Source organism: Anopheles coluzzii, chromosome 3 (assembly GCF_943734685.1).
Source record: "Anopheles coluzzii chromosome 3, AcolN3, whole genome shotgun sequence".
NCBI classification, from domain to species: Eukaryota; Metazoa; Arthropoda; class Insecta; order Diptera; family Culicidae; genus Anopheles; species Anopheles coluzzii.
The window spans coordinates 8503769-8521405 of record NC_064671.1 but is presented as its reverse complement, the minus strand read 5'-3'; the positions used below and the strand labels follow the sequence as shown (position 1 = coordinate 8521405).

Sequence of the window (17637 nt, the reverse complement as noted above, 5' to 3'; positions counted from 1 at the left end):
ATGAAAAATGCTAAGAAAGGGTTTGATTATTGTCTGGAAAAAAAAATCAACATCAAGAAACTAACGGATTATCCAAATAGTTCGAATTTGGATCGCTTGATTTCCTAGAATTTGTTCAATTTACGAACATCAAGGGTATTCACCAAAGGAGGGACGTCAAAAAGTTTGTTCGAATTATTGTGGGTAAATATTGGTTAGTCAAACATGTATACGACTAGCCTAATGTAGATAAATGGTATGCTACGATAAATGGTAGATCACTGTTGCATAGACGGTTCTGATGACTCATTTGCTAGCAGCTGTTATAAATTGGTCTGAGCTGTTCTGGTGTTCTAGAAAATTGCATAAAATAAAGTGTGTTAACTGCTGTTTGATTTTGTGTTGCAATTGTGTGCGATTGTGTGTTTTTTTATAATAAAGCTGCTTAAACAATGGCAATCAACTTCAAGCATACTTGTATAACGCATTGTTCAAATACAACTGTTCATGGGATCATCAGATTATCTTGATGTTGAGGTTTTTTCGCAGTATAAAAGGCATCTCTAACCTTAAAGTACAAGTGAAGAGTTCCTTAAAGTCGAATAATCATGTTCAAGAAACTACTACTGAGCGTTGGACTGGTCTGGTGTTTGATCTCTTTGGGTCAGGTAATCGTACTTAGAATAGACTATCACCGATAACCGCTCTGAGGAATCTAGGATCATTTAATCGCTTCTTGTTACAGGCCCGAAAGGAGTCAACGGTGGAGGAGTGCGAGAAAAACATTGGCGATTCGCTGAAGGATCGTGTTTGCGAGCTACGCCAGTACACGCCCGTTAGCAGCGATGACATGGACAAGCACATGCAGTGCGTCCTGGAGGTGGTTGGATTTGTGGATGGAAATGGAGAAGTTAAGGTTAGTTCATTTGAAGTACACATTTTTGAGAGAAAATAGACTAACGGAATCACTATCTCACTATTGTTGCAGGAAAGCGTTCTGCTAGAATTGCTGCAGCGCGTCGACAGTGGCGTCAATCATGCGGCCAACATGAAGAAGTGTGTGACGGAAGCATCGACTTCGGGCAGTGACAAGAAAGCCAACACCTTCTACACGTGCTTTTTGGGTACGAGCTCATTGGCCGGGTTTAAGAATGCGGTCGACTACAACGAGCTACTGAAGGCTGGCAAGATGCAGACGAGCGATCCGTTCGATATGAACCGTGTGGCAGCGCTGATCAAGGAAATCGATGATGGTTTGTGCTAGTAGATTGGATGAACATGTTTAAAGCAAAAGGAACAATGATGCAATACAAATAAAATATAGAGCAAGCAAAACAAATTATGGACTTTTTGTGTGTTAAGTTGCGCGTGACTTTGGGAAATGAGGGAAGTGGATAAGAAAGATTGTGAAATTTGGGTTCTTGAAAGAAGATCGTTAGCTATGGAGTTACCAGATGACGTAACTTGGTGGGTTCCACAAGATAGAACTTGAACCATAATTTCAAGATGCCTGGACTGATTCATATGTCTGCTCTTGTAACATTAATAGTACAACCCTCATCTTCATTACCTTAATGTCAAATTAAACTTCATCGATCGCGTTTAACACCATATGAACAACCTATGTCGGATCATTCAAGTTAATGTGTATTGGGCAGTCTTGTGGTATAGCTGTCAACTCGCTCGACTTAACAACATGACCGTCGTGGGTTCAAGCCTCATATGGAACGCTCTACGTAGCAAGGAGTGAGTATTCAGCTGTGTGATAATTAACAATAAGTATCGAACGCCTACATAAACCGGTTAAAATAAGGTTTTTTTTAAAGGATTTGTGATTTTTCTTTATATTATTAAGCTAGCTGGCTTGACAAATTCTGTACTCAACTACTTTTTACTGTGATATGATAAACCTTCGAGTGTATAATAGATTCCATATAATAAAAAAGAATAAAAATTTAAGTCACAGATATCCAGAAAGCAGTGTTTTCTGATGCTATTTTTAATTCTTTACGGTTTATAGAATATTACAAATAAAACATCATGTAGGATGGTGTTCAGACAGCAGTTTTCTAACACTAATGATTAGAACAGCTGTTTAAGTTCAATATAATATATATGTTTTTATATTTAAATAACACGTTTGCTCACCTCTGCAAATATTACACGATAAATGCTATATTGATACAAGGCAAGTGGTTTTCCAATCCGATTGTCAATGGGTAAACAAGATACTAGAATATATAAGTATAAATTACTACTGATCAGTTAAACAATAATTCTGAAGAGCAAGGTGTGACATCATGATACGGCAAGTGATTATCAGCTATTTTCTCACAGTGTGCTTGTTAGCACTCGTTCAGGTAATGGATCATGAAGTAAGTCTTTATTAGAAATTACAAATACAATTATTTTCATGCAGGGTGAGACTGTGCAAGATTGTGAGAATAAGCTGCCACCGTCGCTGAAGAGTAGACTGTGCGAGATCCGCCGGTACGAGATCATCGAGGGACCGGAGATGGACAAGCACATTCATTGCGTGATGCGAGCACTTGACTTTGTCTATGAGGATGGTCGTGGAGATGTAAGTATTCCTCGTTGTTTGATTTAGTTTGTACTAAACGATTAGAAATTAATCATAATTATGTTGTACTACCAGTACCATAAGCTGTACGATCCATTGAACATTATCGAGCTGGACAAAAGACACGATGTGAATCTTGAGAAGTGTATTGGCGAATGTGTACAAGTCCCGACAAGCGAGCGTGCTCACGTGTTCTACAAGTGTCTGCTAAAATCAACCACCGGGCGCACGTTCAAGAAGGTGTTCGATCTGATGGAATTGAAAAAGGCTGGCAAAGTGCCACAACATCAACGGTACACTGCAGAGTTTGTGCAAATCATGAAGGATTATGATAAGGCATTAAACTGCTGAAATTGAAATGAAAACAGATGTAGCGTTCAAAGGAACGTAATAAAAGGAATAGTTTGAACAGCAGGAATGAGTTGAATTGGTTGAGAGTATGGTAAATGGTTCATTGGCTCGTGAGCAACCCGATCAAACAACAACGATTTTGTTTAAACTCCATTTCTGTTTGCACAAGTGATCAAGTGTGATCATTACTTTCCACCCAAGCTACACAAGCACAGTGCTGTTGACAATCGTTACTTGACATGGGACTTGCCTTATCATTTCTTCTCATCTCTGGCCTATGATTTCCAAGGCATTGTCTTACTGCGATCGCACGACCATACCCTCAGTTGCAGTTTGATCTTCATAGAAATAGGACGTTACACGCTGTCATCATGGAGTGGAGGTACTTTGTGGTGATAGCATTAATTTGCCCCTTGATCATCGTTGAAACACTGGCAGTGAGTGATTGTGTGAGGCATGTTTCGGAGTCAGCTCGAAACACGGTCTGTGACGTGCGGCAGTATCGAGTAACGAAGGGCGTCGAGGCTGATCGATATGTACAGTGTTTTATGACTGCATTAGGCTTTGCTGACGAGAGTGGATCAATTCAGGTATGCGTTTGTAGGAAGTATATCAAAAATGACAACACCTTACATACTACCTTCTTCATGTTTGCCTCCAGAGATCGAACGTTCTAACAGCACTGGATGCAGTAGAAACTCACGATGGTGTTTACACCGACGCTGTGGACGTTTGTCTGTCGAAGGCCAAGAAGCTGCCCGGAACCGAACGCTCCGGCTCTTTCTTCTCATGCATGCTTCGGACCGAGTCGGCCCAAAACTTCCGAGATGCTGTTGAGCTGCAGGAGCTGCGAGTGGCATCGAAATGGCCCGAAGGTGAGCGGTTCGATCGCTCCAAAGTGCAGCAAATGATGCGCGAGTTGAACAGTCAGTTACGGTGCTAATAAAATGGTGAAATTCGGACGCCTCACTGTGCTGCGCGAATGTGAATAGTTCTTGTGGTAGAAGATTCCCTAGCTCGTTAAGGTTCTAAGCGTTTAGTAACGTCCGCGCAAAGACTCCTGCAAAGTATAGCAGGTGTCAGCTTAGGGCGTAATGGTCTTAACACACGTTGGCATTTTATAGGCTCAATTAAATGTCACTCTTGGGAACATTGGGTCTCCTGTTTTCTTTTAATCCGTTTCCATCCTCTTCCTTTGCTTACCACTCCCGGCCGGGCCGGGCCTCTCTGATGGCAAATAAATATATAAATAATCTTTTTTCGTAGGTGTGCTGTGCTGACTCGATGCGCTCGATCACTTGTTCTCCTTCTTACGCCAGTACCGTACGGTCGAGCAGAAGCCCACGCAACAGAGAATGGGAAGTGTTGGAGCTTTTCTTTATTTTAATTGAAAAATAGTAGTCGGAGCAATGTTCGCTTGAGCCGTGGCTCTGTGGTTATCGCAGTAGCTGCCTTGCTGGGCTTCGCTCGGCCACTTAGCCTTCTCGTGATCACCAGCGCAGGCGCCAATTTAAACGGTGCAACGAAATAAATGACTTCACTGGGCAGCATTCTGCATTCTATCTTAATTCGCACGCAGCAGCTTCAGGTGCACTACGCTCCAGAAACGTTTCGTTTCCTTGTACGCCTAGCAGCCGCACCGTAGCCGTAGGAGCATTGTCTGTACTAGCAGGCTGAGACTTTGCAGACCACAGCCAGCCAGCTTGTCCAGTTTTAATCGTTTGTCATAAAAATCAATTCTTCGCACTTAATTACCACAGTCCGCCAGCTTGCCCGCGCCACAAGAACGGTGTCCCGCTTGGGCACAAAGCCGCCATGGACTGCGAGAGTTTGTATCTATTTATTTTTTAATTGAAAATTGAGTTTTATGGTTTATTTGCACCCTCGGGTGAGTCGGGGGGAAAGAGTCTGTATCGCTACGGCGCAGGGGGATGGTAAGCAATAATATGGTCGATAATAAAACCAGCAACCTGTGTGTGTGTGTGTCGCGTCAGGTCCCGGGACGAAGGTTCCATTTAACGATGGTGCAACTCGTTGCCATCCGCCCACAGTGTCGTGCGTGTCCCAAAGCATATCCAGTACCAAAGATAGCCAGGGTAGAGTAATGTGACCATTCAAGGTCACGCCGTAGTATCAGTTTTGATGGAGCAGACCGCACAATACATTTTTTACACATCATCAGTCATCGTAAGCATCGCAAAAGAGGGTTTGGAAATCGGGAAGAGACGTTACAGCGTACGTCTTTGTTTGAGCGGTTTGTCAAGGATGACAGCTTTGCCAGGAGTTTGTGTTGATTTGAGTGCTTTTAATCCTCGATAAACCTACCAGCAAGTGGCTGCTGATCATTGCAATGTTCCTTGTCCAGTGCCAGTATTTGCTGCCTCACTTGATCCCGATCGTATGGGAGGTTCTGCACAAGGAAGGTTAGATTGCCGGAGCGTACTTCACGGAAATCGAAAGCCTTCTTGAACACCTCACTGTGGGAGCCGTCCAGTAGACAGCTGTACATGGCAAGACTCCGCTTGGGGATGTCATCCTTTTCGGAAGCATTTCTGGCACACTCTTCAATGGAATTCTTGGAAGCTTCATGTAATGTTCCTGTCAGCTCATAATCTCTGGCGATTTCTTTGACCTGAAATTGAGAATGATATAATGCTCTGAATCTGATTCACAAGCCATTTTCTTACATCAATTGAACTATTTGCATCGAGATATTGAAAACCTCGAAATATACAAGCAATATGCCTTTCCATTGCCTCCGTATGGTTGCTTATCTGGTACGCTCGTATAAGACAAATGTCGTCCCACAGTTCTGCTGCCATTTGGAGCTCACAAAACTGAACCACCGTTTGGTTTGGTTTGCGAACTGAAAGAGACTGTCGAAAAGGATGATACTCTTTGTTTGCAGAGAAGTTAGCATTACAAGTGATACCTTATCGTCATACATATTCTGAAGCACCGTTGGATCGCGCAGAAAGAGTTGAAAGAATGAAGCTGAGTGATTGGTAAAGAGCAGCTTAAGGGCGTCGTACACTTCTGCATCATTCGAGCTGTTTAGCGCTCCAATATTGTTCACTTCGTGTATAAAGTCGTCGACATCTTCCTCGCTCAGTGTCATCCATTGTTTGTACGCATTATACTGCGTTCTCAAAATGTTTACCTACAAATATGAAACCGAAAATTTATCTACTTCACAGTTAGGATACTTAATCAATTCGAACTCAAGTTTTCATTAAACTGCTCACATTAAAGCGCCTTTCTGACGAATCATAAAAATGCATCCAACCCAAAACACACTTCACAAACGCTGGCGTTCGTTCGACCCGATGCAGATAGCGCTCCCGGTTACCTCCCAACCAATCGGCAGCATCAGCACCACGATCACGGGATTGTTGCCCGCTGGCAAACAGTTCGAAGCATCGCAAGTGAGCAAACAGTGTGTCATCCGGTGATAATGCTTGTACAGCGGGCTGCTGGCTCTGATGATTGCTCCACGATGGGCTTATCAGCGTGGTGGCAGCAAGTAGCAGATGCACCAGATGCACTGAGCGTGGCGTGAGCTGCATAACTGCAGAAACTGAACTGCACCAGCACGAGTCAGATTGGATACTGAGTGTGTTAGGAATTTTGCATTAAACTCGCGATAAACTGCAACGTTTAGCGGGGGACTGTGATCGCAAAAGCAGCGATAGCCGCTGTATGTTCCTTTAGGGGTTGTTATTGTTCCATAACTCCTTGTTTTTAATGGCCAATGGACAGTGCTTTTCTAGCGCTTACGCTTCAAACACCAAACCGAACGTACCGGTAGTGTGAAAAATTCATTCTATCACAGGTCCCTGGTACGATTGTGCACCATTTCGCCGCCTGCAATCGTGTACTGGACGCGGGTCACGCTCGCCGATATCCCTCCCGTGCGAGGCTACACTCTCACGATCTCAAGCGCCGCGACGCGTCATCGTTTGCACCCATCCAAGCCTTTTGCCCACCCAAAACCAAAACCCCTTTGAGTCGCAATACTTTTCTACGTTGTGTCGGGTTTCTCACCGACGAAATCGGAATCGACCAGCACCGCGTAAAGGATCGGAATCGGAAGGCTAGGGTTTGTCTGATTTTTTTTGCCAATCCTTTCCACGTGATACCCGTGGGAAATTGGCGCACCGATTGGGTTGGCTCACGGTGTGATGATAATTAAAAAAACAACGCCTCTCCATGTGGACGGTGAAGCGATTATTCGATTGAAAGTTGGTCGATTTTTTGTTGTTGGTAAGCAGCTTGATCAGTTGGCGAAGAAAGTAACCCGATCGTGGTCGTGCCGAACCGATTACCCAGTGGTGTGCCAAATAGACAGCGATCGCAACGAAGCGTGTTGTGTTTAATTTTTCAATAATGTTGTGAGTGGTCCTTTAGTTTTGGCTCGGTGGCGTCTCCGAAACGCGCGTACAAAAGGTATCCAACGGATTCACTTTCTTCGGTGACGTATGATTGACGGCTCTGGAAGCCGTCGGTGCATGTGTTTGTGTGTGTGTGTGTGTTTGGGGAGAGCATGTTTTGATGGGGATCTTGTGCTGAATAATCGGGGTGAAAAGGGTCGTATGTTGGGTTAAATTGAATTATCACAAGCGTTTGAAGAGGGATATTTTGTGGATCATTTTTTGCTGTGTGTGTGCGGATGATCAAGCTAATCAATAGTTACGTCTTAATAGAAATAGGGATCCATGGAACACACTTGCTGTTGGTTGGAAGGATGATGTTAAGGTTAAGGGGCTATAAAATTATGGAAAATGCAAAAAAGACGATCATCATTTTCATAAAGATATATTGTCGACAAGCACTTTTCAAATTAATTATTGATACAAAACCTTTAATTGTGTGGCTTTACTTTACTTTAGAAAATTGCATAATTTTCCATTCACAAAAAGCCTATTCCTGCAGGGCAATACATAAAATCTTTCCAAAGTTCAATTCATCAACACTCATTTACAAACTGTTTATTACCTTCTATCCATATTTTGAGCATCATTCCCTATCTGTCGCTTACCGTTTTGTTTTTGAATAAACCCACACAAACATATGAATAGAATCCACCCCAACAGACATATACAGACAAATACATAATCAATAAAAGTATGTTGTGCCCTTGTCGTGGGAAATTAAATAGAAATAAAGAAATCAAGCGTATGCTTCCTGCACCGCAGTGTCGATCAAACATCAACCCTCATGGGAGAAAATGTGCTTCAACCGAACCGCGCACAGCGGGATGGGGTGAAATGTGTTGTACCACGGGGACATTCAGAGGGTGGCGGTTGTTCATCTCGTTCCCTGTGTGACTTATATGATGGCGAACGAATTAACTTGCCAAGATGAACACATCGAGAACACCTATGACGTGGTGGATCGTGTCGACCCGAGCATCCTGTGGGTTCCCCCGAGCCAGCATGGGGGCTTTCGGCCGGTGGCCGGTTCGATTTCGTAACACTGGTTGCACACTGGTTGTCGGGCGGTTTTTATCTAAACCAAGCCACCAAACAACCGACGCCATTCATTTCGCGCCTCAGTTAGGCTAATGTTTGCTGTACCGCGGCGACAAAAAAGGAGCCTCCTGCCAGTCTGTCACACCGTGTTCCGTCTGGGAGTTATAAAATTAAATAAAACCACTGCACCACCGCCAAGCCGAAAGTGCAACCGACAGAAAGGGGCGGAACCCGGAGGGAGGAACAAATCAGTTAGAAAAAATGAAATGCATCGCGCATCGCGCACCACACATGAAACGCAATTGACCTCCCGGTGTTTGGTTAGTGCGCGGTGTGCGCGTTTAGGAGCAAAACCGACCGGTGAGTAAATATGCGATGTTGGCAGAGAGTGAGGCAGAAGAAAAAAAGTGCACTTACACATACTTTGCGGGGACAGGATTACTGTTTGGCGAGTTATTTGCATACCCGGACATCGGGGTGCATCGCGATGTACGCGAACGGGACACACCTTAAGGTGGACACGATGAAATGGGGCATTGGCACTGTTAGTTGTGAAAGTGAAACGAAAAAAAAGTTCGATCTTCTAAAGTAAAATTCAATTTAAAAACCGCAACAAAAAACTGTTCCATTATCTTAATCGCCACAATACCAGTGCCTTCTTATCACACAACACAAATCACTGTCAGTTCGCGTGCGCCATCAGGCGGGCACATCATTTATCACAATCGAGTGGCAGAATAGTGGCCTAGTTTAGGTTTGATTTATGCCTGTATCTATCAGTGTCTATCTGTGTACTTTCCGGTGTTCTGGTCCCACGATATGGATCGGCCTTCTGTGTGTGTGTGCTCGCGCGCGCGCCCCGCTCGTATGTTGTTGACATGATTTGCCAAAGTTTGCGGTGACCGAAGGTGAAGGATTGATAAGCGGGATGGGTTGGGTTTTTGAGTGAAGTTTGTTGGTACAACAACGAAAAAAAAGAAGAGCCTAATCTCTCAAACAGCCAGACAGTATAGCGTCTAAGGGATATTGATCGCAAAAGGTAGGCAAATGAAGCAGAACGTTGCCAAGAAGAAGTTGCGTTTTAAAAGGCTTTGGATGAAATTGGGTCGAAAGAGGGTAAACGGCGTAATGTAGGAATGGTTGTGGCAAATGGAATTGATTCTGGAGAGTTGAGAGTTTGGAGAGATTATTTGGGATTTGTGTGCGATGTTAATCCTCAAGAAGAGTTGAGACAGTTTGTGAAGTTTTATATTATTTGGGTGGCGATTACAACAGTTTGATGTATTTCAATGTTGTTTCAAGTCTTTCATAAGAACTAAACACTCAATATCCAATGATTTTAATATCCATACGCTCTTCCAAGCTCGCATTTTTGTCCCCGCCTGGAAGTACACGATAGCTTAATAACAGTCGTGTCTCACGTGAGAACACTTAGGTTATTATTCTGACCATAACTCATCCGCTGGATGTCGCTGGAAAGAACAGCAAAAGGATTGTCACAATTTATTCCATGCTACCTCTGTCGCAAATCTTGTACGATATCATTTAAATCACAATTAAAGCACTTACGCGCGTGATATGCATCGCTTCTGTGGTACTTCTTGCGCACTGCCTTTTCTTTCCCTGATTTGGTGAACAAACAAAACACGAAGAAAACTGCGTGCTGCACTTGCTCGTCTGATTACCGTTTTGGGGTGGTGTAGTTTGTGCGTGGTGGGGCGAATTTATAATCTCCATCACTTGATCCAAATCTGGATCGGTGGACACTCTCTCCATCCTTCTCCTCCATGTTCGTGTACGACGGTAAGTAAGCTAATAAATTGAAACCGTACCTTCCCGGCAAGGGGTCACCTTTCGGGGCGGGGGGAGCGAGCGCGGAGCGAACCACACCGAATGTCGCCGCCGTTGCACTGTGTGTCGCACAGCCTCCACATCGCCTCTCTCCATTAATCAGTTCAGTTTTGATAATTTTGTTTACACATTTTCTGCATACATCCGCGGATTCACACCGCCAGATGCGAGGCGTCGGGGATGGCGGGGTTGTTATTTAATGCCCGGTCCCGGTGGCGAAGATGCTGGAGCTGGGTTGATGACGATGACAACAGCGGCTTGGGCCGCTTGAAAATGGTCACCCAGAACACCATGAGCGGTGGACACCCCAAGGGAAGAAAGAGCCGGCACTGGCACACCAACACACACGATAAACAAGAGTGCAAAAAGTGTAATTGAGCGAGAGATAGATAGAGAGAGAGAGAGAGTGCGGGAGGCTGCGTTTGGTGCGCGATTGTGTCCCCGTTTTTAGCACTGTTTTTTTTCCTGCCGCCGCCAGGTTCATGCTTCTTGATGCAATATGATCACCCTGAAAGCGCAGCGTAAGATCACTTGACATCAAAATGCTTTTAATTAATTAGCGTTTAGGGTAGCCAGGCGGCACTCAGCCCCCGGTGTGTGTGTACATGGTCTGTGGCGGATCGCGTACGCGCGCACACGCGGTTTTTGAAGACGTCCAGCTGCGGGTGCTGTGGTGTGCCGTATCCCGCCGTCCTGCGGTTGCGAAACTGGATCTCCGCTGGCAGACCGCACGGAGGTTGGGGGAGTTTCGGAGCTTTTTCGGTTGGCAGTCTGGTAGGCCGCATCGCAGGCACCAGCAGCCCAGAAGGTCCAGAAGGTGCGGTCGCGTAATCCATTTATCACGCCTTCCCAACTTCCCCTGTACCGCGCGCGACGTTCGTAAGTCGCTGGTGACGCTGATAGTGTGTGCTGAGCATAAGACTCACTGGTAGCGAGGGAGCGCTTTTATCCGGAACCGGTTTCCTGGTTGTAGCAAAACCGGGACCAACAGAGCTCTCTGGTAAGTGGCCCTTCGGGGGCTTTTCTCCTTCCCTTCTGAAGCTGATGGATCGATCGGTAACACCGGCTATCAATACCCAAATACAAAGCGGTCGATCCAATCTGTAGCATTGTTCTATCGTAACTTCAAAAGCGGGGCAACTGAAAGGCCCCCTGAAGGCATCTTTCTCACGGCTCTAATTGATCAATTAGAAGCAAATGGACGTTCCCGTTTGCTAGGGACACTGATCCTACGCGGACAAACGATCGAGATCATTGACACTGATCCGCAGACACCAAAAACACAACAACACTCAGAGCCCGGGTTCCACTTGTTCGTCCGAGAAGTTAACGCTAAAAACGAACACCGAAAGTGAGTCATCCACGGAGGTGTGGCCGTGTGTGATCTTATTCCGAAGAGGTGATCAGAGAGTTGGCGAAAAATTGGCATTCGACAGAGACACTTCGAACGCTTTGCTAATCCAATTTAAGCAACTGCGTGGAAGTGGTGTTTTGGCTGGTTCCTGCGACAGTGACAGGTTGCTTACAATGTGTCTGGCAAAAACCAAATGAAACACCGTCAGGTGGAACACGGGAGGATTAAAAGGTACACCGTTCTTTCGGTTCTTTCGAGGTGCCTCAGTTCTAGATAAGAAAGTAACTGTTTTCTTCCCCCTACTGAAACCTCGGCACGATGTATTCCAGCCGACCAGATCGCCACTCAGACATTGAATAAAAACCCTGGACCATCCCAGGATCGATATAATTAAGATCGTGACCTGTCATCGCGAGAAATATTCCAATCAAATTCCTTCCACTCGACTCACTAAAAAGTATTTCGACCACGACCCCACGGGGCCGGCTGTGGTGAAACTTTCCCAGGATGCCGGGACCACAGGCCACAGCTCATCCGATCGGTTGCGCATCGATTAATCTTGGTGTGAACGGTATGTGTGTCTCGCGGGGTGTTTTTTTTGTAGGCGAAATGAGTCGAAAGGCGGCAGCAGTACACATGCGCACAGACGACGACGACGACGACGGCCTCCTAGGTATCGGTTACGTCTATTGACAGCCCCTGTCGAAGGTCCGCTTGTCTGTGAGAGATGGAGCATTTCGGTGGCGTTCCCAAGCGCATTGATCTACTTTTCCAGTTGGTTATCTCTCTCTCTCTCTATCTCTCTCCCTCTATCTCTCTCTCTCCCTTTCTTTCTCTGTCCTCTCCTGATACACAGCTAGGTGGACAAAACGTGCGCGAGTGGTAGACTTCACCGATCTCGATGACGATTATGATGATCAATTATGCAAAATGCGACTGATCACGAGATCAAGTTTGTTTTTGGGAGTGGATTGGAAAGGGAAGAGCTGCTGAGTTGTACGGCAGTCGCAACCGCTGCCGCAGATTAGTGTCAAGCGTGTTGATCGTGTATTTTTGGGTGGAATTTGGAGCAGTTTTTGGGCCCCAACAAAGAGGTGGCCGTGCAAGTATTGTCGTCGATGTCGTATTGTCGTGCTGAGTGTCGTGGGAAATTTCAATGTTCTGCAAAACCTCTGGTCTGGTATTGAAGAAGTCGGAAAAGGAAGTTGCAAGAGAGAGCCATTCAAGGTTGAAGTTGATATATTTCTTGTTTTGATAACGTTGGAGCTACAGACATTGAAGTAAATAGATCTTTTCTTAGAAACTGCCGTTTTGAGACAACATTACCACTACCGACTCTATGAAATTGCCCGATCAAACCACCCTGACTGCCGCTAGCGCGTGGTCACGAACGCGATCATAAATCAAATTTGCCAGCGACATAATCTCTGCGAACGGGCAATGCCAACTCGCGTGTAGTCGCGTTAGTCATATATTTGTTTACTAATTAAATAGCCTCTACTGCCAGGGCTGGAACCGGCCGTATGCCAACCAACAGCCGCGCAGTAGATAGCAGCAGCTCCGATTAGCCCCGCTTTGCGAAATGGGTAAGCCTGGCAACCGTAGTAAGGCGGAAAGAGGTAAGGGGCAATACCCGCGGCGGCCACTATCATGGCTAATCAATTGACACATTTGAAATCGGCCTGTAGCGGCCCACTGGGCCAGTAGATATGGCTAATTTATGCTTCACATATTTATCATTGGTGCGCACGCAATTAGATCGTGTGCGTTGATCGAAAGCCGCCGGAGGGGCTACCCCGTAGTGGTGGAGAAATATGTATGTGTGTGAGTGTGTGCAAATATCGCTAAAAACGGATAAAGAAAAAGGTAAAGCAGCAGCAACCCCAGCCGCGGAGGTCTCGTTTGAGGATGACTTCACACTCTGATCGATGTCGAACATTGAATTCGACACTTTCTCAGAAGGTGACGACCATGACGATGACCACACCTAGTTGCTGCAGAAGAAGGTGATTGGGACCGTCTGAAGGCGACCTTTTGCTTTGATGGCTTATCGTGTAAAAAAGTGCCCAACGGCCAATAACCTCGCGTTTGAGGCTGGGTGTGGTCGCAGACATAGACGGTGTGTGTCGGTGGCACGCGTCGTGGTGATAATTAAATCGACTTCAATTTCTTACCCCCGTGTGGCCGTGTGTTGCACGTGGCGCCCGGGGTTGAAGGGAGCAGTTGATAGCACGGTGCTAGAGCTAGACTGTGTTTTATTTTAGCTGACTCACTGGTAAAGGGGATGGAGAGCACGCGCTTCTTCCAGACTTGTGGGAGCCTAAACGGGCTACTGTTTGATGTTTGATTGAGATAACGATGGGGATGTTAACTTTTTCGGGAAAAATAGGTTCAAATGAAGCAATTTTACTACCTTGTTTTTGTTATGCTGATTGTATCTTGTATTTCACACACATTATCAGCAGCTAATGGAAGTCAAACTTCCTTTAGAAATGGACAGTAGTGTTTAGATGCTTCATTTCCTCCTTAACCTGTTCTGGACCTTCGTAGGCTTTCCCTCGTAGTAGGAAGGCGTAGTCGGCAGATCGTAGTTCGTGGAAATCAAAAGCATTCTTGAAATCTTCCTTCACTGGGCTATTCAGCAGGCAGGAGTAATAATCGTACGCTTGCGTTCCCGTGCAGCTTGCCAGCACTGATCGCACCTCAGGCTCCAGGTCACTCTTATTGATTAGGTTGAAGTCACGCACCACCTCATCAACCTGCAATTGGATTACACTCACTATACATAGCTTCTCATTGCTAGTCGTAAAACAAATCACCTTCAAACCACTGTCATCCATATACCGCAACCCGCGAAAGATACAATCGATCACTTTCTTGAACTGCGAACTACCTGAAAGTTCATAGTTGCGGCCTCTCTTCCATTCCTTCTTTTTGTATCCGCCCCATATCTTCTTCGCGCAGTATGCAAAGAAGGACTCGCCTTTCTGTTTGATTTGTGGCATTGCGGCATAGATTTTAGCTGCTCCCTCAACCGTACCGTGGTACAGTTTGCGGGAAAGATCCACAAACTTGTTGTGCACCGGGAGATAGGCATTATACAGCGCAACGCAGCTACCATCTCCAGCATTGATAGAAGCGAGGGCTTGCTGATATTCGGTGACTTCCCTGGAGTTGGCTTCATTGAGTGTTTTATATGCTTCATGCTGAACGGGGATCCTTTCAGACTAATCGGAGCAATAATATTTAGTCTTTTTTGAAAGGTAATGTCGAACTCCTAAATTACCTTAAATGCCTTGTCCTTTTCTTCATAGAGTTGCAGACCGATCAGTACACATTTAGCGTAGCAGTGTGTGACGGCATCGTTGGGTTCCAGCTTCCAAGCGTTCCATGATTTTAGATAAGTGACTCGGCTTGATCCAGCAGGAAGGTGATCTTCGTAGCAACGCTTGTACACATACAAGGCCTGTTCAGGATCCAACGCTTTCCAAGGTTGTGCTGCCTGAGAAGTGAGGCATTATTTGCAACAAAATAACTTCACCGGATGAACCTTATACCTACCTGCACAAACAATTGAAGGAAAATTGATAACACTACTGGTGCCACAATCATTTTAAATGAATGAGAATACTCGCTGTTTCCACTAGAACTGATCGATAACGATCTCAACTCGCTCTTTTGTACCAAGTATCTTTCCCCTGGAATCAATTAGAACAGCTGGATTACAAATGTTCTAAATGTTTACACATGCACCAGCTGACCCGCTAAGCTATAATGAGCAATGCCAAATGACAACAGTTGTGTTCAAACAGACCACCATTACCATGTTGTAGTATTGTTTGCAGTCAAACAAAGCAGAGCTGGTGACAGATTTAAAAAATGAGACACATTAGAGCTTTTGATAGAGAGTAAATTTGTTTGAAAAAGTATTAATATAAATATTTATTTGAATAGATCGAGTACAACGTTGTATCCAAAAGAGGAAAGGAATATAAAAACATTGAAAAAAAAAAACCAAACAAAAATGTAGCAAGAATGTGTCAAGAAATGGCTTACCAAATCCTTGCATTACGACAGTGGTGCATGTCATAGAAATCCAATATCTTGTGGATCGGGATAGTAACTACCAGCGAGTATAAAGCTTATCTCATACTATGCAAAACAAGCTTTGTTGGATTTGAAATGTCTGTAAGGCATATTATAGTAGCCTGATTGTCAATTAGCTCTTCTATATGATAATTTCGATCATTTTCAAGACCAATGACTTAATATTTTTGAATTTATTTGCATTTGCATTGAATCGAATCAAAAGCTAATGTATGTTCAAAGCTTTTTATTGACTTCACAATCGTTGAAAATATGCCAACCTTTAAGGTTCAATAGTTTAGTTTCTTTAACTCTTCCTTAACCTTTTCCGGGCCTTCGTAAACTTTTCCCATCGCCAGATAACCGTAGTTTGCGGATCGTAGTTCGTGGAAGTAGAAAGCATTCCTAAACTCTTCCTTCACTGGGCTATTCAGCAGGCAGGAGTAATAATCGTACGCTTGCGTTCCGGTGCAGCTTGCCAGCACTGATCGCACCTCAGGCTCCAGGTCACTCTTATTGATCAGGTTAAAGTCACGCACCACCTCATCAACCTTCAAAAGAATAGAGTACACTGTTTACATGTCTTTGTTTTCAATTATAAAGAACTCACCTTCAAACCACTGTCATCCATGTACCGAAAACCACGGAACACACAATCCATTGCATTCCTAAACTCTGCACTATCAGCAAGCTCATAATCACGTATCTTCTTATATCCTTCCTTTCCGTTTGCACCCAAAGCCTTCTTCGCGCAGTACGCAAAGAAAGACTCTTCCTGTTTCTTGATATCTGGTTTTGCTTCATAGACTTTAGCTACACTGTCAACTGTTCCATGGTATATTTTCCGGGAAACACCGACATACTTGTTATGCACGGGGAGGTAAGCATTGAACACCTCCGCGCAGCTACCACTTCCGGCATTGAGCGAGGATAGGGCTTGCTGCAACTCGTTAACTTTGCTGGATTCGACCTCGGTAAATGATTTGTAAGCTTCATGCTGTACTGGTACCGTTTCGGGCTAACCGGAAGGAAGGTATGGGATTGTATCAGTTTGATGAATAAGAAGAATTTGAAGTCAAAGTTACCTTAAATGTTTTGGTCTTTTCGTCGTACATTTGCAGACCTGCCAGCGTACACTTAACGTAGCAGTGCGTGACGGCATCATTGGGTTCCAGCTTCCAAAATTTCCATGTTTTCAGATAAGTTTCCCTGTTCGGTCCCGATGGAAGGTGATCTTCATGACAGCGCTCGTACACATACCATGCCTCTTCAGGATCCAGTGCTTTGAATGCTTGTGAGGCCTAAAATATGTGAAACTTTCAAGGTTTCTAAATCTCATTACAGTATAGCTGTGACAAACCTGCGCAAACAGCTCAAGAAGAATAAAAAGCAACACTCCTGTCACGATCATTGTAAGCAACTTTAAACAATACTTGCGTCCACTATAATCAATCGACAACGATGGCTGCTAGCTGTTTTTATACTTCCAGTCAGTTATAACAGCTGTATGAGAAATATTCCAGATGTTTGCTCATCCATCAGCTGATCGAACGAACGACTGGCCAGAGCAATGTCCAATGTTAACAGTTGTGTTCAAACAGCTCGGCAGCTTGCACAGTAGTCATAATGTGGTAATATTGTTTGCTGTCTTTCTTGATTTGCATGCATAATACGAGCACGAAGCAGAGCCGGTGACAGATTTACAGATCTAGTGATTAATCCAATGCTCAGTGATAAAGTCGTTGACTAAGTGAGACAGACTGGAGCTGTTTATCGCAACACCATCTCGAGCCGTTCAGTGAGTTGGTATTATTTCTTAACATTATTTTTTTAATGTATCATAGCTAAAAGGCCTTGAAAATACTGAGTTGCAATGACAGCTAATATGCTCAAGAGCAGGTGGCGCTTGAGAGAATTAGACCCTTCCATTAACGCTTCCAGTTCCCACAATCTTTCCCCTCGAT

At 44.7% G+C, this 17637-nt stretch overlaps 6 protein-coding genes across 6 annotated transcripts; 3 read left to right on the top strand and 3 right to left on the bottom strand.

Annotated features, from left to right (window-relative positions):
* The first annotated feature begins 536 nt into the window (after positions 1 to 536).
* LOC120957488 (37 kDa salivary gland allergen Aed a 2-like) lies at positions 537 to 1314 on the top strand. Its single transcript, XM_040379710.2, has 3 exons — positions 537 to 647; positions 725 to 895; positions 968 to 1314. Exons 1-3 carry the CDS (start codon positions 588 to 590, stop codon positions 1241 to 1243), a joined length of 507 nt encoding a protein of 168 aa, XP_040235644.1. The 5' UTR covers positions 537 to 587; the 3' UTR covers positions 1244 to 1314.
* A 938-nt stretch (positions 1315 to 2252) lies between these two features.
* On the top strand, positions 2253 to 2974 carry LOC120959064 (37 kDa salivary gland allergen Aed a 2-like). The gene is made up of 3 exons (XM_040382215.2): positions 2253 to 2339; positions 2399 to 2560; positions 2636 to 2974. The coding sequence occupies exons 1-3, from the start codon at positions 2280 to 2282 to the stop codon at positions 2909 to 2911; spliced, it is 498 nt and encodes a 165-aa protein (XP_040238149.2). The 5' UTR covers positions 2253 to 2279; the 3' UTR covers positions 2912 to 2974.
* A 133-nt stretch (positions 2975 to 3107) lies between these two features.
* On the top strand, positions 3108 to 4061 carry LOC120959063 (uncharacterized). Its single transcript, XM_040382214.2, has 2 exons — positions 3108 to 3501; positions 3573 to 4061. The coding sequence occupies exons 1-2, from the start codon at positions 3283 to 3285 to the stop codon at positions 3852 to 3854; spliced, it is 501 nt and encodes a 166-aa protein (XP_040238148.2). The 5' UTR covers positions 3108 to 3282; the 3' UTR covers positions 3855 to 4061.
* A 597-nt stretch (positions 4062 to 4658) lies between these two features.
* On the bottom strand, positions 4659 to 6883 carry LOC125907303 (37 kDa salivary gland allergen Aed a 2-like). The gene is made up of 4 exons (XM_049608899.1): positions 6157 to 6883; positions 5844 to 6071; positions 5599 to 5787; positions 4659 to 5543 (listed from the first exon to the last, which is right to left on the bottom strand). Exons 1-4 carry the CDS (start codon positions 6475 to 6477, stop codon positions 5217 to 5219), a joined length of 1065 nt encoding a protein of 354 aa, XP_049464856.1. The 5' UTR covers positions 6478 to 6883; the 3' UTR covers positions 4659 to 5216.
* A 7167-nt stretch (positions 6884 to 14050) lies between these two features.
* Positions 14051 to 15255, bottom strand: LOC120960084 (37 kDa salivary gland allergen Aed a 2-like). The gene is made up of 4 exons (XM_049608900.1): positions 15149 to 15255; positions 14874 to 15089; positions 14407 to 14814; positions 14051 to 14346 (listed from the first exon to the last, which is right to left on the bottom strand). Exons 1-4 carry the CDS (start codon positions 15197 to 15199, stop codon positions 14074 to 14076), a joined length of 948 nt encoding a protein of 315 aa, XP_049464857.1. The 5' UTR covers positions 15200 to 15255; the 3' UTR covers positions 14051 to 14073.
* A 657-nt stretch (positions 15256 to 15912) lies between these two features.
* LOC120959065 (37 kDa salivary gland allergen Aed a 2-like) lies at positions 15913 to 17113 on the bottom strand. Its single transcript, XM_040382216.2, has 4 exons — positions 17034 to 17113; positions 16759 to 16974; positions 16284 to 16691; positions 15913 to 16224 (listed from the first exon to the last, which is right to left on the bottom strand). Exons 1-4 carry the CDS (start codon positions 17082 to 17084, stop codon positions 15964 to 15966), a joined length of 936 nt encoding a protein of 311 aa, XP_040238150.2. The 5' UTR covers positions 17085 to 17113; the 3' UTR covers positions 15913 to 15963.
* Between the last annotated feature and the right edge of the window lie 524 nt (positions 17114 to 17637).